Source organism: Heptranchias perlo, chromosome 16 (assembly GCF_035084215.1).
Source record: "Heptranchias perlo isolate sHepPer1 chromosome 16, sHepPer1.hap1, whole genome shotgun sequence".
In the NCBI taxonomy this organism is placed as follows: Eukaryota; Metazoa; Chordata; class Chondrichthyes; order Hexanchiformes; family Hexanchidae; genus Heptranchias; species Heptranchias perlo.
This window is the reverse complement of record NC_090340.1, coordinates 24,537,617-24,560,432: the sequence shown is the minus strand read 5'-3', so window position 1 is coordinate 24,560,432 and position 22,816 is coordinate 24,537,617. Positions and strand designations below refer to the sequence as shown.

Sequence of the window (22,816 nt, the reverse complement as noted above, 5' to 3'; positions counted from 1 at the left end):
TTAACTGAAAATTCTCGGTGTTCAGTCACCCTATCCTTAATTATAGACTCCAGCATTTTCCCCACAACAGATGTTAGGCTAACTGGTCTATAATTCCCTGGTTTCCCTCTCTCTCCTTTCTTAAAAAGCGGAGTGACATGTGCAATTTTCCAATCCAGAGGGACAGTTCCTGAATCTAGAGAACTTTGAAAGATTATAGTTAGGGCATCTGCAATGTGCTCACCTACTTCCTTTAAAACCCTGGGTAGGAAACCATCTGGTCCTGGGGATTTGTCACTCTTTAGTGCTATTATTTTCTTTATTACTGTTGCTTTACTTATGTTAATTTTATCGAGTCCCTGTCCCTGATTCAATATTAGTTTTCTTGGGATTTCCGGCATGCTATTCTCTTTTTCTACTGTAAATACTGACGCAAATCACAGGACAAAAGCTTATCACAGGACAAAAGCTTATCAAATGAACATCAATTAAAAAGAAATTTAGAGACTCTTGCATTATGCAAATTGATTGAAAGTTGTCATATCAGAATTTCTTCCCACTTTCCTAAAGGTGCTAATTCATGCTGGGGTACATTTCCATTCATGGCCTCCAGTACCTTGCCCAACTAGCCATTCTTGATGTGTAGTTCTAGACATTGAGCATTGGCATGCTTTTTGACCATGGGAATGGGACATCAAACTAGAGCTCAATTCTGTCCTCACCTGATGCCTACGCACATGCACATCCCTGGATAGTGATCAGAAGACCAGGGCTTAAAAGGATTAAATTATTGATGACAAGGGAATACAACCCACATTTATTCAACCTAAGTTTAGAAGGTTGAGGGGTGATTTAATTGAGGTGTTTAAAATGATAAAAGGATTCAATAGAGTACACACAGAGAAGCTATTTCCTCTTTAGGGGGAATCCAGAACAAAAGGGCACAATCTTAAAATTAGAGCTGGGCCATTCAGGAGTGAAATCAGGAAGCACCTTTTCTCACAAAGGGTAGTGGAAATGTGTAATTCTCTCCCCCCAAAAGGCTGTGGATGGTGGATCAATTGACATTTTCAAGAGTGATATCGACAATTAAGTAACTGTATTGAGGGATATAGATCAAAGGTGGGTAAATGGAGTTGAGGTACAGATCAGCCATGATCTAATTGAATGGTGGAACAGGCTCAAGGGGCTGAATGACCTGCTCCTGTTCCTATTTTACCAGTGGGAATCCTGGATGATGTTTTGCCTCCCTAGCCCTGGGGTACTGAAGCCAATTGTAGCTCCCTACTGCCACCCAAGTTAAGATGAATTAAATTAGCACAGACTTGGAATGTACCTGATCTAAATGGCTCCGTTCCATACTACAACAACAATTACAACATTGTGTTTTATAGTTTCAGGTATGTTGTGTTGATATTTATAATTCTGCTGGCTGCTGATTAGATATCAATATATAAATGATTATTTCAACTTGTGTTTGCAATATAGAAAAAGCTTTTTGTTATATTGCTGCAATATATCTGGTGACGTAAATTAATATTGATTGCACTGTCATGTAATTTGATCTGCTACAATTTACTTTTGAAAATTTACAATAAAAATCTTAATTACAACTGCAACCACCAGAAAAAAAAGCAATACAAATGTATTGCATAAATCTTTTACAATGCTTTTCTTTGGTAATGTACACTTTTTAAAGTGTCAGCTTTTCCTTTGAAATCTGTATTTTTGATGAATCTTTGTGCTTAAGATGCATGTTTAAGAAATAGATACTTAGGACATCGAGTCGAAGAGATTGTTCACAAGCTTCCATACACTTGTGTGCAAAGCTAACTTCAACACCTTTAAGTTATATTACGTTCCTGGGCCTGGAGGACTGGAAAAGGATTTTGATCAGTCAGGAAGCAGCCTTTACCAGTCCTCCGTGCCCAGCAATTTCAAGGAGCTGAATAATTGTCTCCCAATCCATGTTCTGCTTTAGTAACCCCAACTGAATCTCTCCTACTGCCCATGTTTACAAAGGAAACACCTTTTGTCCTCCCTCACTAAGGTTTCAAAATGGAGGACCACAGACAATCTGTGGGAAAGAGACAAATGCCTGTGTTCAGAAACCAATGAGGTTAAAGTAATTTTAAAAAGATTGGTACAGCTAATTTAGAATGTTAAAATATGCAGGTTGATAATTAGAGTTCTAAATTCTAATTCTGGTCAGGTGTTAAAAACCACCACAATTGAGAAGTTGTGAACATCAACAAGATGAGACTTGTTTCCTGGACCGTTAACATATGTGTTTTGTTTGTGTCAAGGTCAAATCTTCAGAGTCTGGTTTTACATATAAAAGCCTCCTATATAATTCAGGGACAAGATTATGGTTTCCAGTTCTCCTGTTTGATGCGTTGCTAATATATGCCATAAAACTAAAAAAAAAAGCATACAAAAATGCATAAAAAAGCACAGATCCTGGTGACTGGGAGAGATACAAAGAACAGCAAAGGGTGACAAAACAGTTGGTATGAGCTACAAAAAGGGAGTATGAAAAGAAACTTGCAAGGAATATCAAAAACAACTTTTTTTTATTAATTATATTAGGAAAAAGAGTGTGGTCAAGAGCAATGTGGGCCCCTTAAAAACTGACAATGGTGGTATTGTAAATGAAAATAAGGAAATGGCAGACATGTTAAATAATTACTTTGTGTCAGTATTTACTGGAGAGGAAGAGAATAACATGCTGGACACCCCAAGAAAACTAATTTTGAATCGGGGACAGGGACTCACCATAATTAACGTAAGCAAATTAACAGTAATGAAGAAAATAATGGCACTAAAGAGTGACAAATCCCCAGGACCAGATGGTTTCCATCCCACGGTTTTAAAGGAAGTAGGTGAGGACATTGCAGAAGCCCTAACTATAATCTTTCAACTTGTTCCCGATTCAGGAACTGTTCCTTTTAGTTTGGAAAATTGGACATGTCACTCTGCTATTTAAGAAAGATGAGAGGGGAAACCAGGGAATTCTAGACCAGTTAGCCTAACATCTGTGTCAGGAAATTACTCGAGTCTATGATTAAGGATAGAGTGACTGAACAACTTGAAAATTTTCAGCTGATCAGAGAGAGCCAGCATGGATTTGTAAAGGGTAGGTCATGCCTGACGTACTTGATTGAATTTTTTGACGAGGTGATTAAATTGGTGGACAGGGGGATGTCTATAGATATTGTTTATATGGACTTCCAGAAGGCATTTGATAAAATCCTTCATAAGAGGCTGTTGGCTAAAGTTAAAGCTCATAGAATTGAGGGCAAATTATTGACCTAGTTAGGAAATTGGCTGAGCAGCAGGAGACCAAGAGTAGGGATAACAGGCAGGTACTCAAATTGGCAGGATGTGACTAGTGGTGTCCCACAGGGATCTGTGTTGGGTGTCAACTATTTACTGTATTTATTAATGACTTAGATGATGGGATCGAGAGCCACATATCCAAGTTTGCCAATGACACAAAGATAGGCAGCATTGTAAGCAGTCTAGATGGAAGCATAAAATTACAGAGAGATCTTAATAGATTAAGTGAATGGGCAAAACTGTAGCAAATGGATTTCAATGTAGACAAGTGTGAGTTCATCCACTTTGGACCTAAAAAGGATAGATCAGAGTACTTTCTAAATGGTGAAAAGCAGTGGAGGTCCAAAGAGACTTAAGCGTCCATGTACAAAGATCATTAAAATGTCGTGGACAGGTACAGAAAATAATCAAAAAGGTTAATGGAATGCTGTCCTTTATATTTAGAGGACTAGAATACAAGGGGGTAGAAGTTATACTACAGCAATACAAAGCCCTGGTAAGACCACACCTGGAGTACTGTGTTCAGTTCTGGGCACTGCACCTTAGGAAGGATATATTGGCCTTGGAGGGAATGCAGTGTAGATTTACTAGAATGATACCTGGACTCCAAGGGTTAAATTACAAGGAGAGATTACACAAACTAGGTTTGTATTCCCTAAAATTTAGAAGATTAAGGGGTGATTTGATCGAAGTTTTCAAGATATTAAGGGGAACTGATGGGTAGATAGAGAGAAATTATTTCCACTGGTTGGGGAGTCTGGGACTAGGGGACATAGCCTAAAAATTAGAGGCAGGACTTTCAGGAATTAAGTTAAGAAACATTTCTACACGCAAAGGGTGGTAGAAGTTTGGAACTCTCTTCCATAAAAGGCAGTTGATGCTAGCTTAATTGTTAAATTTAAATCTGAGATTGATAGATTTTTGTTAACGAAAGGTATTAAGGGATATGGGGCTAAGGCGGGTATATGGAATTAGGTCACAGATTAGCCATGATCTCATTGAATGGCGGAACAGGCACGAGGGGCTAAATGGCCTGCTCCTGTTCCTATGTTCCTATCGTTTACTGAAAAGAAATGCAAGGATTTTACACTTTGTGTTTTAACTTTGTTAAACATTCAGATCAGTTCATATGTAAGTTTGATAACTGTACTGTTTAAACAACAATTTGCATTTATATAGCACCTTTTGATATAGAAAAACTTCCCAATTGTTTCACAGAGGTGTAATAAAAAAGTACAGCTCAATATCTTCTGGTTTCTCTGGGTCTGCAAATAAACCCATTCAAGTAGTTTTAGTTTGTTTGTACAAGTTTGCTGATATGTTATTTTCAGTCTTAGTGATCGGAGAACTTGGTAGGCAACCCACATATCCTGTCCACAGCAGTGAATAGTAATGCATGTTTTGGTTCATAAGGGACTTGTTCTACTTATGAAAACTGCAGTCTATCCATGAACAACCTCCCTGTTGAGCCCAAGTCTCCTTGTGAACTGTTCTTCTGTCATGTCCAGCTTGACGATCTGTTGCAGTAGACCCGTTGCCTCGGATTGGTGTTCGCTGTGAACTCATGTCCTCTCCACTCCCAGGCTCTGGATTCTTCTCCTCTGCAATGGCCACTGCACTTATGCTATCTGGCAGAGAACCGCTCTGTACTGTTCACCTTTATCACTGTTGTTGTGGTGCTTACAATTTTAGAGCTTCACCAGATACTTCCTTTGTCCCCAGCGCCAAAGACCACCTATAAGTGAGCCCTCACTCCCAATAAACCAGAGGTATCTGGTGATGTATTGTTACCCAGGAGTCAAACAAAACTCCTTGTTACCGGAATTAGCTCAATGACGTGGCCTAAGCCTTCTTGTGTTCTCCTAGTCTTGGAATAGCATTAAAATAAACAGTGGCGTTGGGCCTCAAAAAATTGCAGCCCAGATATCTAACTGGTACATCATGCATATCATCTTGTGTATTCTCAGCTTTAAACTGGTAAGGGATATATATAATACATATACTCTCATTTACAGTTTTCACAGAATAATAAAGTCATGGAATTCAATCCCCAAAGCACCAATAAAAATTGCAAAATACCATTTACTAAAACTGAAATTTGACTTATTCAGTTACTGTAAATCAGTGGCCCGGATGTTATCCCCTACATTGTGTAGACATCCCCATTGTTATAAAACAGTGAATTCTCTGACTCACTTTGACCAACACCACAGGAACTCCGCCACTAATATGTATGTGTTCTGAAAGTTCTTGTGATTTGAGATATGACAGCTCTCTCGATCTGTTACATTGCTCACTTCTGTGGGAATGCTTTGAAATTCTCTCCCTTTGTTAAATTCACCAAACTCAGGTTTTATTCCCTTTTGTATTATTTGCTGCAACTGCATAAGTTTTTTCATGATTGACCTTTTAATAAGGCCTTCATAAGTTTTTCCTTAATTTAATATTCATTAATCCTTTTTTGAATGGATAGCAATCTTCAGTGCAGTACTAAACATGGGGAAATAGTCTGTTAGTGTTTTCTACCTACATTCCACCACTTCTTTCTCATATCTACTTTTGCTAAAATTTAATGACACAGCAACTCTAACTAAACCATCAACGATAACAACTTGCATTTATATAGCGCCTTTAACGTAGTAAAACGTCCCGTGGCACTTCAAACTGACCCAATCATCCCACAGTGACCCATTGTCAGCCCCATTGTTGGGGAAGAATAGAGGGAGTTTCATTTGATCTCCAACCATGCTGCTATATCTGATCTGGGAGTGCTCAATGATGTCACAGAATACCCAAAATGAAAAGCATTTCATACCCCAACCCTAATTCCTCATTTTGATGTACACAAAATATTCACAAAAAACAATTTAGTTTCTTCAAAAATTGTCCTGGTTATTGTGATAGTCCTGCTCCTGTTTGTCTGTATTGGTAGCAGCATCTAAGATAGGTGACATTCAATGAATACATAGAACAAGTGCATGATTTTGGTTACTGAGATTTATTTTCTGATGTATTAAATTTTGATAAAAGACATAGATTTTGTCACATGTAATAATGGCTAAAATTATATGGACTCTAGGCCCTGGATTTTCCTCTGCCATCCCACCTGAAATTGTACAGGATCGTGGCTGAGCCTGTGGAAAAAAATGCTGCTTTCCCACCCTGACCTTACTTTCCTTTCCTTTGCTTCTACAGGGACTGCCACTGGCTGCCCCACCCAATGCTGGTGGGGAGGCCCTGTGACTGCCACTTCCTGGCTTCACCTTGTGATAATCCCCGGGGTAGTGGCGCAAAGGCCCCAAGGTCACTTGATGGAGGGAGAGGGCCTAATAGTGACATCTTTTCCCTCCATTTAGGCCCAAATTCTTAACTGCAGGAGGCCTTAGTCTCAGCTGAGGCCTCCATTAATAAATTTGCTGAATTCTTTGTGGCTCTTCTGCCCCTTTTAAGTGGCCCCCTGCAGTACTGCCAGGACTTCTCTTGTTGGCAGCGGTAGGCTTCCTCTTGATGGCAGGGGGCCAGGAGGGAACCTATGCTGCATACTAAATGAGCCCTGACTCAGGAAAGTAGGTTTGGTTATACCCGGTGGAAGTCCCACTCTGGCCCTGTTCGTTGTCTATTTGTATCTGTGTTCTGAAAGTTTTTTTTAAAATAAAAGTATAGATCTGGAAATACTTATTTGTTTTGTCAGAAAGTGTAAAGGGTACTTTATTAATCTGCAATTTTCTGAAAAGATGTTCTGCAGAGAAAAAAATGGGAAAATACATGAAAAAGAACCAACATTTCTCATTCACAATAATTTAGAAATAATAAAATGAGTAAAATTGCTGGAATGATGCCTGTTGCTCCATTGCACTCAAGGGAGGCAGAACCAAGTGGGTTGGTTTATTTTTTTCTGAAACACTTTCTTTTGTTTTAATCCTATAGATTTGATGATGCGTATACTAACAAACCTCCAAAACCTCGATTCTTGGAACAGCTGGAAACACATCTAAGGAAAGAGCTCCAGGTGTTGGACCTAAGTGGGCCCAATGCTCAAGAAGTAAATCTACAAGTATGTTTAAAGCTACTGCTGATAATGATTGCTATGTTTGTGCATGTGTTTACCATTGAATTAAGAAGCACTTAATCTGACACTTCTTTAGAAATTTGAGTTTCTAAAGAACCAGGGTCAATACTTCATCACTGCTTTTAAGCACAATTACATTCCCTTGATGCCTCAGTGGGTAAATGATCTGTGAGATGTGGAACTGAGCCACAGTCTACTCCTGTTAATTCAAAGTAATTTTTACAGTAAAATAACAAATTATCCAGTCATTCAAATGAAGTAGTTCAATTGAAGATGTTGTTAGCACAATTTGAATTAAATTTTTCCTGAGTTAACTGACCTCAAAGGGATGATTGGTAGAGAGTAGTGCAGAGGGCTAAGCAATTGGTCTCTACTCCTTGTCTGGAAAGGGGGGAAAGTTAGAAGGTCTTTCTGTTCTTGATAGTTAGTGATCTTTGTTCCAACTAGCCTACTAAAATCACTATCTAGGTTCACAAGTGAAGTATGGCCACTTAGATGAGGTAGCAGAGTGCTACCAAACTGTATCGAACCAAATGCCAACAAGAGTCAATGGCTTCGAGAGAGGAGAGAAAATTAAAGAAAAATTACACATTTAAATGACTAAATTAATGAATTCCTTTTCTCATAATAACACTTTATTTTCCTCTCTTTCTCTTCACTCACCAAAAAACACAATTATGCATGCTAAATTGCCATCACCTCAAATGCCTCATTGCTCAATTGCAATGTAGCACAATTACTGGTTATGCTATTGACTGTGTTAAACTAGCTACAAGTGGAAATTAAATGTATTTAGCTGGAGACAATCACTATCTTCTATCTGCAAGAAAGGGAACAGTTTCACTAACTCCATAGGAGAAGGATGTTCCAGAATCTGCACAAGAACAAGGTTTTCTTTCTTTTGTGACTATTCCAAAAAAAATTCCCATTTCCATATAACAATGGCAAATAATAAGACAGCTGTACATTCATGGAAAGGATGTTTTCTAAGAGACACAAAACCTGCACTGTACTGCTAATTATCAATCCTGTCAAATGAAAGGGAGCAATTCTTAGAGGATGTATAGTAATCAGTGGCACAGGCTACCACACCCTGACAATGACATGTACAGCAGAAATGAAGGGTGGAGGTTTGGGGACAATTTACGACAACCAAATTAATAAAGTTCCAAGCTCTCCCAATGAATTTACCCAGGGAGTAGCTGAGCCATAGAGGCCGCAAGGACCCAGGTTTGATTCCTGCTCTGTGCAGAGTTGTCTAATCTCAGCCAGTGTAGCAGTAGGGGATTACAGTTGGCCTCAGTGCACCACGCAATGACAGAGAAAAATCAGAAATTGTTCCCATTCCTAATTGCTATCCAGTGAACCCTCCTAGAAAGTGAATGTTGTTTAAGAAAACAATTGGTCTTGGCTGCGATACCCCCACCCTAAAATAGCCTGCTGGCACTCCCTTTCAGGGCTTATACATGTGGAAAAAAATGACTACTCAGACAAGATACTGGAGGTTACTCAAAATCTATTGAACTCTATCCCAGCAAGCATAAGGAAGGGAAAACAATAGGCAACAATATTACCATATACCACCAAGTGAATCATTAAGCCTAGCAAATATACCACGACAGCCCAAGGCTAAATGATGGACTTCAATTTTTGTTTGTACCTCATACCACATGGACAGATGGAAGTACCACTCAAGCTAATTTCTACAAACTGCTCTGGGTGGTTGCTTTTATTTTGATGTTGTATGGATTTTTTTTGTTTCCCCCAGGTGGAACATTGGCTGAACTCTGCTGAACACCCCTTCCTGATTGCTTGTTGTGAGATGGAGACCTATTTGTGCGAGTTTTAGCATTTTTTTGTGTATGATTGGCAATGGTGACATTGTCTTTGTATTATAATATGCACCTGCTTTTTAATTACAGACCAATTGCTCTACACCACCCATCCCCCTATAATTAGCCTTGTAGTTTTGATAGATTGCTGTCTGGGATAATTTTCTTAAGGTGCTGCAACAGGAACAACTAATTGATATGTCTATTGCTACAGCTGCACCTTGTAAAGAAATATATCCTTTCTTTCTTAATTTAAGTATTTTTTACATAAAGTATGGTTCCAAAAACCAATAATTGCTGGAATAACTGATAATTAGATGCTAATGGGAAACTGAGAACCAGCATGCAGCTAGTAAGCGGCTGTGTTGGACGTAATGAAGTAAGTGATTAGTAAGAGAAGAATACTGTAGAGCAAGAACTTTCTAGGCCTGTGATGTAATGGTCTTAACCCTTTAGAAACCACAATAGCATTTCAGCACCAAAACGAAACCCACAAGTTTGCAATTTTTGCGAATGCTTATTTTAAGAGATATACAGAAAAGGAAAAAAATGGTCTTGCATTTACATAGCATTACCCCCCCCCCCCCACCCCCGCAACATTGTGTAGAATTTTCCAGTTATCAGCTGGAAGCTTATTTTGAGTTGAACTTCCAGAAGTTATGTCGCAATCATTCTACATCAATGATCTGGAGGACACTGGCTTTCTTTGTTCACACTGACACCTACTTCTTGCACAAGAACTGAAGAAAGCACCCCAAAATCTTTGGGATAAGCACAGCAGAAGCAGATGCAGTTGCTATGTAATGTTTAAGATTACTTCTTCACAGCCTGTTCTGAGTGCTTCTTAAATTATTGAGGTGTTGACTCAGGCCCCTGCCTATCATTGCTGAGATACTAATTGTTCTGTTTTCCACAAAGGCTTACCGTGAGGTGTTTGAATATTTCATTGAGGATTTAAAAACGTACAAACCGTTGCTATCAGCCATCAAGAATGAATATGAAATTACCCTAGGTATGTAATTTTCTGTCACTCACAGTGGAACCTGCACTGTACCTCTAGACATTGAGTAAATTAGAAAGGAAGGAAACTCTCAATCATCAGTCAGTTCCTTTGTAAATTAATCTCTTGGGGTTAAACATCAGGCAGTTGTAACTGATCACTTGCTCATATTAGTTTGAAAGTGCCCATTATTCATTGAACATTACCATAACTAAGTATAACATCAATATTTTTGCTAAGATAATTTAAAATTTTCTTTCAAAATACTACTAAAGAGATTACTCCAGTGGCTCAGCAGGTTTATCCATTGAGTATTTGAACTATAATGACCAGAAAGGTCCCAGGTTTGATTCATAGCCTGTGCTGAGCTCAGCTCAGGCAGCAGCAGAGGTGCTACAATTGGTCGCAGTCTTCCTGGGTTCAGAAGGGAAAGATCTGCTAGGGTTCTCCTGAAAGTGACTCTTGCAAGGAGACTACACATACATTAATATCTGGTGCAGACAGAATAAGACTTAGCTGTGTTGCCCTCCATTGTGAATAGCCTGCCAGTACTCACTGTCTAGGGTCCCACATGAAGAATGACAACTTGGGTGAATTACCAGAGGATAATCAATACACCAGCAAGAGTCAAGAGAGGAAGGGGAAAAAAGTGGAGAGGAGGAAAAAAAATTCAGCTATTCATGAAACTGAAGAATGATTGTGATCTAATTCTAAAATAAATTTTAACCTCTGCAACTCTTAACTGTGAAGGCTATTCTAATACTGTACCTTTATCACACTCCTCTCTCATCTCCAACTTCTCCCAATCTCCATTATACACTTTCTTGTATTTTTCTATTTTATGTGTACTACTGTGGAGTGAGTGCTCTTCAGAAACATAGAAAATAGGAGCAGGAGTAGGCTATTCGGCCCTTCGAGCCTGCTCCGCCATTCAGTATGATCCTGGCTGATCCTCTATCTCATTACCATATTCCCGCGCTCTCCCCATACCCCTCGATGCCTTTTGTGTCTAGAAATCTATCGAGCTCCTTCTTAAATATATTCAGTGACTTGGCCTCCACAGCCTTCAGTGGTAGAGAATTCCACAGGTTCACCACCCTCTGAGTGAAGAAATTTCTCCTCATCTCAGAACTAAATGTCCTACCCCGTATCCTGAGACTGTGACCCCTCGTTCTGGACCCCCCAGCCAGGGGAAACATCCTCCCTGCATCCAGTCTGTCCAGCCCTGTCAGAATTTTATATGTTTCAATGAGATCCCCTCTCATTCTTCTAAACTGGAGTCGACCCGATCTCTTCCCGTATGACAGTTCTGCCATTCCAGGGATCAGCCTGGTGAACCTTTGCTGCACTCCCTCTATGGCAAGTATATCCTCCCTTAGGTAAGGAAACCAAAACTGCACACAATACTCCAGATGTGGTCTCACCAAGGCCCTGTATAACTGCAGTAAGACATCCTTGCTCCTATACACAAATTTATTGCCCATCCCTAAATCCCCTTGAGAAGGTGGTGGTGAGCCGCCTTCTTGAACCGCTGCAGTCCGTGTGGTGAAGGTTCTCCCACGGTGCTGTTAGGAAGGGAGTTCCAGGATTTTGACTCAGCGACGATGAAGGAACGGCGATATATTTCCAAGTTGGGATGGTGTGTGACTTGGAGGGGAACGTGTAGGTGGTGTGGTTCCCATGTACCTGCTGCTCTTGTCCTTCTACATGGTAGAGATCGCGGGTTTGGGAGGTGCTGTCGAAGAACCCTTGGTGAGTTGCTGCAGTGCATCCTGTGGATGGTACACACTGCAGCCACTGTCCGCCGGTGGTGAAGGGAGTGAATGTTTAGGGTGGTGGATGGGGTGCCAATCACCTGGACTGCTTTGTCCTGGATGGTGTCGAGCTTCTTGAGTGTTGTTGGAGCTGCACTCATCCAAGCAAGTGGAGAGTATGCCATCACACTCCTGACTTGTGCCTTGTAGATGGTGGAAAGGCTTTGGGGAGTCAGGAGGTGAGTCACTCACCGCAGAATACCCAGCCTCTGACCTGCTGTTGTAGCCACAGTATTTATATGGCTGGTCCAGTTAAGTTTCTGATCAATTGTGACCCCCCAGGATGTTGAAGGTGGGGGATTCGGCAATAGTAATGCAGTTGAATGTCAAGGAGAGGTGGTTGGACTCTCTCTTGTTGGAGATGGTCATTGCCTGGCACTTATCCGGCGTGAATGTTACTTGCCACTTATGAGCCCAAGCCTGGATGTTGTCCAGCTCTTGCTGCATGCAGGCTCGGACTGCTTCAATATTTGAGGGGTTGCGAATGGAACTGAACACTGTGCAATCATCAGCGAACAACCCCATTTCTGACCTTACGATGGAGGGAAGGTCATTGATGAAGCAGCTGAAGATGGTTGGGCCTCGGACACTGCCCTGAGGAACTCCTGCATCAATGCCCTGGGGCTGAGATGATTGGCCTCCAACAACCACCACCATCTTCCTTCGTGCTAGGTATGACTCCAGCCACGGAGAGTTTTCCCCCTGATTCCCATTGACTTCAATTTTACTCGGGCTCCTTGGTGCCACACTCGGTCAAATGCTGCCTTGATGTCAAGGGCTGTCACTCTCACCTCACCTCTGGAATTCAGCTCTTTTGTCCATGTTTGGACCAAGGCTGTAATGAGGTCTGGAGCCGAGTGGTCCTGGCGGAACCCAAACTGAGCTTCGGTGAGGAGGTTATTGAGTAAGTGCCGCTTGATAGCACTGTCGATGACACCTTCCATCACTTTGCTGCTGATTGAGAGTAGACTGATGGGGCAGTAATTGGCCAGATTGGATTTGTCCTGCTTTTTGTGGACAGGACATTGGGCAATTTTCCACACTGTTGGGTAGATGCCAGTGTTGTAGCTGTACTGGAACAGCTTGGCTAGAGGCACAGCTAGTTCTAGAGCACAAGTCTTCAGCACTACAGCTGGGATGTTGTCGGGGCCCATAGCCTTTGCTGTATCCAGTGCACTCAGCCGTTTCTTGATATCACGTGGAGTGAATTGAATTGGCTGAAGACTGGCTTCTGTGATGGTGGGGATATCGGGAGGAAGCTGAGATGGATCATCCACTTGGCACTTCTGGCTGAAGATGGTTGCAAACACTTCAGCCTTGTCTTTTGCACTCACGTGCTGGACTCCGCCATCATTGAGGATGGGGATGTTTGCAGAGCCTCCTCCTCCCGTTAGCTGTTTCATTGTCCACCACCATTCACGACTGGATGTGGCAGGACTGCAGGGCTTTGATCTGATCCATTGGTTGTGGATTCGCTTAGCTCTGTCTATAGCATGTTGCATCCGCTGTTTAGCATGCATGTAGTCCTGAGTTGTAGCTTCACCAGGTTGGCACCTCATTTTTAGGTACACCTGGTGCTGCTCCTGGCATGCTCTTCTACACTCCTCAATGAACCAGGGTTGATACCCTGGCTTGTTGGTAATGGTAGAGTGAGCAATATGCCGGGCCATGAGGTTACAGATTGTGCTGGAATACAATTCTGCTGCTGATGGCCCACAGCGCCTCCTGGATGCCCAGTTTTGAGCTGCTAGATTTGTCCTGAATCTATCCCATTTAGCACGGTGGTAGTGCCACACAACACGTTGGATGGTGTCCTCAGTGCGAAGACGGGACTTCGTCTCCACGAGGACTATGCGGTGGTCACTCCTACCAATACTGTCATGGACAGATGTATTTGCGACAGGTAGATTGGTGAGGACGAGGTCAAGTAAGTTTTTCCCTCGTGTTGGTTCACTCAACACCTGCCGCAGGCTCAGTCTGGCCACTATGTCCTTCAGGACTTGGCCAGCTCGGTCAGTAGTGGTGCTACCGAGCCACTCTTGGTGATGCACATTGAAGCCCCCCACCCAGAGTACATTCTGTGCCATTGCTACCCTCAGTGCTTCCTCCAAGTGGTGTTCAACATGAAGGAGGACTGATTCATCAGCTGAGGGATGGCGGTAGGTGGTAATCAGCAAGGGGTTTCCTTGCCCATGTTTGACCTGATGCCATGAGATTTCATGGGGTCCAGAGTCAATGTTGAGGACTCCCAGGGCCACTCCCTCCTGACTGTATATCACTGTACCGCCACCTCTGGTCGGTCTGTCCTGCCGGTGGGACAGGACATACCCAGGGATGGTGATGGAAGAGTCTGGGACGTTGGCTGAAAAGTATGATTCTGTGAGTATGGCTATGTCAGGCTGTTGCTTGACTAGTCTGTGGGACAGCTTCCCAATTTTGGCACAAGTCCCCAGATGTGAGGAGGACTTTGCAGGGTCGACTGGGCTTGGTTTGCCGTTGTTGTGTCCGGTGCGTAGTGGTCCGATGCCGGGTGGTCCGTCCGGTTTTATTCTTATTATGACTTTTTTTAGCAAGATTTTACAACTGAGTGGCTTGCTAGGCCATTTCAGTGGGCAATTAAGAATCAACCACATTGCTGTAGGTCTGGAGTCACATATAGGCCAGACCGGGTAAGGACGGCAGGTTTCCTTCCCTAAAGGCCAACATACCATTTGCCTTTCAAACTGCTTGCTGCACCTGTATATTTGCATTCAGTGACTGGTGTACAAGGACACCCAGGTCCCTTTGTGCATCAACATTCCCCAATCTATCACCATTTGAATAATACTCTGCCTTTCTGTTTTTCCTTCCGAAGTGGATAACTTCACATTTATCCACATTATACTGCAACTGCCATGTATTTGCCCACTCACTCAACTTGTCTAAATTGCCTTGAAGCCTCTTTGCATCCTCCTCACAACTCATGATCCCACCTAGTTTTGTGTCGTCAGCAAACTTGGAAATATTACATTCGGTTCCCAAATCATTGATATATATTGTGAATAGTTTGGGCCCAAGCACTGATCCCTGCGGTACCCCACTAGTCGCTGCCTGCCACCCCAAAAAAGACCCATTTATTCCTAAATAAATTTGAAACAGAAATAGACAGTTTCCTAGAAGTAAAGGGAATTAGGGGTTACGGGAAGCGGGCAGGAAATTGGACATGAATTTAGATTTGAGGTTAGGATCAGATCAGCCATAATCTTATTGAATGGCAGAGCAGGCTCGAGGGGCCGATTGGCCTACTCCTGGCTCCTATTTCTTATGTTCTTATTACTCTCTGTTTTCTGTCTGTTAACCAATTTTCAATCCATGCCTGTATATTACCCCCAATCCCATGTGCTTTAATTTTGCACACTAATCTCTTATGTGGGACTTTATCAATGGCCTTCTGAAAATCCAAATAAACCACATGTACTAGTTCTCCCTTATCTATTCCACGAGTTACATCCTCAAAAAACTTTCCTTTCTTATTCTTTCTAAGCAGCAGATATATCATTCTACATGCTCTTGCTCCTCCCAAGCCACCCTCACCTATGTTCAAATAAAGTCCCTTATTCAAACTCATTTTTTCCCCTAACCATATAATTCTTTACCCTCCTCAATCTTTCCTTCCTTGTACAATCTTCAGATTTTCAAAACCCAAACGTGCTGTGACCTAATCAGTACTTTGTCATCTTTATTTTTTAACATTGGTGATGTCGTCCAATATGGGCATTGATTCTTCACCTTGCTTTATCAATAAAAAATGTATTATAAAGATTGAAAGCTTATGATCTTGCTCCCCCAATGGCTCATTTGATAAATGCATGACGCAATGTAGTATTTAGCCAAACAGACCAGGAATATTTTGGGTTCAATCTCCATTTTGTGCTGCATTGGCTGACTTCAGCCGATTACAACTTATTTTCAAAGGCCTATGATCTTCTAGTCTCTTCTCTTCCCTGGTTTACCTCTTATTTCTGTGCAGTGGATAAGAAGGTACGAAGGCCACGCACATCTATAACATCATTGATAGTGTGTGGAATAGCTAGGAAGAATAGCTTACAAGTAAAGCAGCCCTCATTCATGGCATTTGTTCATTTTTGTGTGCATGTTTAGTTGTACAGTTTTAGAGTTTTTGCTGTATGTTTGGAAATTCCACCACAGATTGAAGTCAGTTTTATGAAAAGTAATATTAAGCCAAAAAAATTACTGTGTTGGGTGAAAAGGTGAGAAGGCAATTAGATGGGTTGAAGTGGACACAATGTTTACTTTATTTATTTTGAAGGATGAAGGTGCCATCTAGTCTGGCTTAGAATTGATGAAAGTGCTCATGCTTGTGCACTAATGGACCAATTTTTCCTTGTTTTTTAAAATTATGACTTCACCAGCCTATTTTAACTTCCTGGTTTTCCAAAGTAGAGTGTCTTACAGAGTTTTTGAATTTGCAACATATTTAAAGTTTGGAGGGGGAAAATTCTTGTGGAAAAAGATAATTACAACACATTTTCCTGCAAATCAGGGTATTTGGTGATAAAGCAGTCACACCACTTCTACTATTTTGAGGACATTTTATTTCATGAAAATCCATACTGTGAATGTGGGTCATAACCCTGTTATTTTTGTTTTCTGAAACCTCTGCAAGAACAGTAAGCAAAATAATTACATTTCCCTCAAGTTCCTGAGTTTAACCAAGCAATATTTATTTTTTTTCTTTCTCAGCTCACCTGCGAAACCGAATCCGTGAGTTAGAGCCACTGAAAAGCATGCTGGTTGCTACATCAGAGAACTGCGAACAGAGGATTGTCGCCCTACGTGAAGAGGAAAAATTCGAGATAAAATTACTGAGGAGTGAAAAAATACAGCTACTGCAAAAAGTTGATCAATTAATGGAGATGCAGGATTCCCTAGAGACCCAGGTCAGTTATTCATGTGAGACTAACCATATATTCTATAAGTATCACAGTATGTAGGATATGATGCAAAAGCCAAAAATTAAGGCTGAGATTCAGGCTAGCTGGGTTCTAATATCCGTCCAAATGTTGGTGGCTAGTTTGTCAGACAAAACCAAAAGTTTATTATAGTACTGATAGTCTAGCGTTCTTTTGCTGCTGCTTGGTTTGATCTCATAATAAATGGAAGCACCTGACTTCTTTGCAAATCAAATGTCATTTGCCACATTAGGACAATCTGAATGTCACCCCAGTACTACTACCAGAGCCTAGCAAACATTTTTTAATTTTAAAAACACTTTTTTATTTATCATAATTTTCTTCCCTCCCCTCTGCTCCCAATGCGTTGACTCCTCGCTGGGGGATGGTTCTATGGATAGGCAGAAGTTGTGTCACCTAAGTGATCATTATTCATGTGTGAACCTCGACTGTGAAGTTTCGGCAAGCTATTTAGTAAGCAATTCAAACTCTTAATTGGTGTAAGATAAAGCAATGATTGTAAGTGCACTGGCTGACACTATTTTGATGTGGAGATGCCGGTGATGGACTGGGGTTGACAATTGTAAACAATTTTACAACACCAAGTTATAGTCCAGCAATTTTATTTTAAATTCACAAGCTTTCGGAGATTTTCTCCTTCCTCAGGCAAATGTTTGCCTGAGGAAGGAGAAAATCTCCGAAAGCTTGTGAATTTAAAATAAAATTGCTGGACTATAACTTGGTGTTGTAAAATTGTTTACTATTTTGATGGCAGTGCAGTGTATAAAGTTTGGTGGTGAGCCAGAGAGAAATGATGAGAAAAATATTAAACTGGACATTTTTCCAAATACAATAAAGTTTACAATTCCTTATTGTTATTCACAATAGGAAAGGAAAGGATTTATATAGCAGCTTTCACAGCTTCAGGACATCCTAAAGCTCTTTACAACCAATTAAGTACTTTTTAAAATAAGAACAGAAAATGCTGGAGAAGCTCAGCAAGTCAGACAGCATCTGTGGAGAAAGAAACAGAGTTAACGTTTCAGGTCGAAGACCTTTCGTCAGAACTGGAAGATGTTAAAAGGGTTAGTTTTTGAGCAAGTACAGAACCAGGGTAAGGGAGGGGAGGAAAGAACAAAAAGGAAGGTCTGTGATAGGGTAGAGGGCATGAGTGATGAAATGACAAAAGGGATGATGGTGCGAGGCAAGGAAGGTGGTAATGGGACAAGTTTAGAAATAAAAGATTGATCAGGAGTAGCGATAAATGGCAGCAGCAGAACCATTCCCAGCACTAGCAGATTGAAAAAATGGGGGCAGTGGTTATGATCTGAAGTTATTGAAATCTTTTTTGAAGTACTTTTTAAATGTAGTTACAGTTATAATGTAGGGTAAGGCGGCAGCCAATTTGTGCACCGCAAGGAACCACAAACAGCAATGAGATGTGTGACCAGACACTCCCAGGAGAACTCCCCTACTCTTCTTCCAATAGTACCATAAAATCTTTTACAGCCACCTGAGAGGGTTTAACTCCTCATCTGAAATGTACTTGCTTCCTGTATAGGATGCCTAAAACAATTAAATTATTTTTCATACCTTTTGTGTTCTCACTTGTGTACACAGAGAAATATTTTTATTCAGGGTTATCATAATATCATAGTAGGTACAGCACAAGAGGCGGCCATTTGGCCCATTGTGCCTGTGCCAGCTCTTCGAAAGATTAGTCCCTTTCCCCTGCTCTTTCCCCACGGTCCTGTAAATTTTTTCCCTTAAGTATTTACCTAATTCCCTTTTGAAAGTTACTATTGAATCTGCTTCCACTACCCTTCCTGGCAGTGCATTCCAGATCATTACAACTTGCTGCGTAAAAAAATGTTTCCTTATGTTGCCTTTAGCTCTTTTACCGATCACCTTAAATCTGTGACCGCTGGTTACCGACCCTTCTGCTACTGGAAACAATTTCTCCTTATTTACTTTATCAAAACTGTTCATGATTTTAAATGCCTCTATCAAATCTCTCCTTAACATTCTCTGTTCTAAGAAGAATAACCCCAGCTTCTACAATCTCTCCACGTAACAGAAGTCCCTCATCCCTGGTACTATTCTAGTAAATCTCTTCTGCACCCTCTCTAAGGCCTTGACATCCTTCCTAAAGTGTGGTGCCCAGAATTGAACACAATAATCCAGCTGAGGCCTAACCAGTGTTTTATAAAGGTTTAGCATAACTTCCTTGCTTTTGTACTCCACGCCTCTATTAATAAAACCCAGGATCCCACATGCTTTTTTTAACAGCCTTCTCAACTTGTCCTGCCACCTTCAAAGATTTGTGTATGTGCACCCCAGGTCTCCCTGTTCCTGCACTCCCTTTAAAATTGTACCATTTAGTTTATATTGTCTCTCCTCATTCTTCCTACCAAAATGTATCACTTCACAGTTCTGTGTTAAATTTCATCTGCCATGTGTCTGCCCATTTCACCAGTCTGTATGTCCTCCTGAAGTCTGTTGCTATCCTATAGAATCATAGAAAGGTTACAGCACAGAAGGAGGCCATTCGGCACATTGAGTCCACGCCGGCTCTATGCAAGAGCAATCCAACTATTCCTACTCCCCCGCCCTATCCTGTCGCCCTGCAAATTTTTTACTTAGAATCATAGAAGTTTACAACATGGAAACAGGCCCTTCGGCCCAACATGTCCATGTCGCCCAGTTTATACCACTAAGCTAGTCCCAATTGCCTGCACTTGGCCCATATCCCTCTATACCCATCTTACCCATGTAACTGTCCAAATGCTTTTTAAAAGACAAAATTGTACCTGCCTCTACTACTGCCTCTGGCAGTTCGTTCCAGACACTCACCACTTCAAGTACTCATCCAGTTCCTTTTTGAAGATCATGATTGAATCTGCCTCCACCACCTCCTCAGGCAGTGCATTCCAGATCCTAACCACTCGCTGTGTAAAAAACTTTTTCCTCATGTCACCTTTGGTTCTTTTGCCAATCATCTTAAATCTATGCCTTCTGGTTCTTGACCTTTCCGCCAATGGGAACAGTTTCTCTCTGCCTACTCTGTCTAGACCCTTCACGATTTTGAATATCACTATTAAATCTCCATAAGACCATAAGAGATAGGAGCAGGAGTAGGCCATTCGGCCCCGAGAGCCTGCTTCGCCATTCCGCTAATCTGATTTTTACCTCAACTCCACTTTCCCGCCCTTTCCCCATATCCTTTGACTCCCTTGCTGATCAAAAATTTGTCTAACTCTGCCTTGAGTGTATTTAATGCCTCAGCCTCCACAGCTTTTTGGGGTAAAGAATTTAACCTTCTCTATTCCAAGGAGAACAACCCCAGCTTCTCCAGTCTATCCATGTATCTAAAGTCCCTCATCCTTGGAATCAGTCTAATAAATCTCTTCTGCACCTTCTCTAAGGCATTCACATCTTTCCTAAAGTGCGGTGCCGAGAACTGGACACCATATTCCCATATGCTTTTTTAACCGCTTTCTCAACCTGCCCTGCCTCCTTCAACGATTTGTGTACGTATACCCCCAGATCTCTCTGTTCCTGTACCCCTTTTAGAGTTGTGTGCTCTAGTTTATATTGCCTCTCCTCTTTCTTCCTACAGAAATGTTTTCTGCGTAAAATTTCATCTGCCACGTGTCCGCCCATGCCACCAGCCTGTCCATATCCTCTTGAAGTCTTTCACTAACCTCCTCACTGTTTACTACCCTTCCAAGTTTTGTGTCATCTGCAAATTTTGAAATTGTGCCCTGTACACCCAAGTCCAAGTCATTAATATATATCAAGAAAAGCAGTGGTCCCAGCACCGACCCCTGGGGAACACTACTGTACATCTCCCTTCAGTCCGAAAAACAACCGTTCACCACAACTCTCTATTTCCTGTCACTTAGCCAACTCTGTATCCATGTTGCTACTGCCCCCTTTATTCCATGGGCCGCAATCTTGATGACAAGCCTACCATGCGGTACTTTATCAAACGCCTTTTGAAAGTCCATATACATCACATCAACTGCATCGCCCTCATCGACATGTTATCTCATCAAAAAAACTCTATCAGGTTAGTTAAACACATTTTGCCTTTAACAAATCCGTGCTGGCTTTCCCTAATCAATCCACACTCATCCAAGAGACTTTTAATTCTGTCCCAGATTATCGTTTCTAAAAGTTTCCCCACGACCGAGGTTAAACTGACTGGCCTATAATTGCTGGGTTTATCCTTACACGCTTTTGTGAACAAGGGTGTAACATTTGCCATTCTCCAGTCCTCTGGCACCACCCCCGATGTTTGGAAGATTATGGCCAGTACGTCCACAATTTCCACCCTTACTTCCCTCAGCAACGTAGGATGCATTCCATCTGGACCGGGTGACTTATCTACTTTAAGTACAGCTAGCCTTTCTATTACCTCTTCTTTATCAATTTTTAGCCCATCCAGTATCTCAACTATATCTTCCTTTACTGAGACTCTGGCAGCATCTTCTTCCTTGGTAAAGACAGATGCAAAATACTCATTTAGTACTTTGGCCATGCCCTCTGCTTCCATTTATGTCCCTAATCGGCCCCATCCCTCCTCTTACTACCCGTTTACTGTTTACCTGCCTATAGAAGACTTTTGGATTCTCTTTTATGTTGGCCGCCAGTCTATTCTCATACTCTCTCTATGCCCTGCTTATTTCCTTTTTCACTTCCCCTCAAACTTTCTATATTCTGCCTGGTTCTCACTTGTGTTATCAACCTGACATCTGTCATATGCCCCTTTTTCCGCTTCATCTTACTCTCTCTTTCTTTTGTCATCCAGGGAGCTCTGGTTTTACTTGCCCTACCTTTCTCCATTGTGGGAATGTACCTACACCGTACCCGAACCATCACCTCTTTAAAGGCCACCCACTGTTAAATTATAGTTTTGCTTGCCAACCTTTGATTCCAATTTACCCGGCCAGATCTGTTCTCATCCCATTGAAATTGGCCCTCCTCCAATTTAAGTTGTTAGAGGGTATTCTGAGAGACAGGGTCTACAGGCATTTGGAGAGGCAGGGACTGATTAGGAACAGTCAGCATGGTTTTGTGAGAGGAAAATCATGTCTCACGAATTTGATTGAGTTTTTTGAAGGGGTAACCAAGAAGATAGATGAGGGCTGTGCAGTAGACGTGGTCTACATGGACTTTAGCAAAGCCTTTGACAAGGTACCGCATGGTAGGTTGTTACGTAAGGTTAAATCTCACGGGATCCAAGGTGAGGTAGCCAATTGGATACAAAATTGGATTGACGACAGAAGACAGAGGGTGGTTGTAGAGGGTTGTTTTTCAAACTGGAGGCCTGTGACCAGCGGTGTACCTCAGGGATCGGTGCTGGGTCCGCTGTTATTTGTTATTTATATTAATGATTTGGATGAGAATTTAGGAGGCATGGTTAGTAAGTTTGCAGATGACACCAAGATTGGTGGCATTGTGGACAGTGAAGAAGGTTATCTAGGATTGCAACGGGATCTTGATAAATTGGGCCAGTGGGCCGATGAATGGCAGATGGAGTTTAATTTAGATAAATGTGAGGTGATGCATTTTGGTAGATCGAATCGGGCCAGGACCTGCTCCGTTAATGGTAGGACGTTGGGGAGAGTTATAGAACAAAGAGATCTAGGAGTACAGGTTCATAGCTCCTTGAAAGTGGAGTCACAGGTGGATAGGGTGGTGAAGAAGGCATTCAGCATGCTTGGTTTCATTGGTCAGAACATTGAATACAGGAGTTGGGATGTCTTGTTGAAGTTGTACAAGACATTAGTAAGGCCACACTTGGAATACTGTGTACAGTTCTGGTC

General features: G+C 41.6%; 1 protein-coding gene across 3 annotated transcripts in view; it reads left to right on the top strand.

Moving 5' to 3' along the window:
* tsnaxip1 (translin-associated factor X interacting protein 1) overlaps nucleotides 1-22,816 on the top strand; it is a 91,181-nt gene that overhangs the window by 9,737 nt on the left and 58,628 nt on the right. For all 3 annotated transcript variants that reach the window (XM_067997835.1, XM_067997834.1, XM_067997836.1), the window contains exons 4-6: nucleotides 7,246-7,372; nucleotides 10,138-10,231; nucleotides 16,777-16,973. In XM_067997835.1, the coding sequence (XP_067853936.1) occupies nucleotides 7,246-7,372; nucleotides 10,138-10,231; nucleotides 16,777-16,973 (418 nt within the window). The remainder of the gene's footprint in view (nucleotides 1-7,245; nucleotides 7,373-10,137; nucleotides 10,232-16,776; nucleotides 16,974-22,816) is intronic.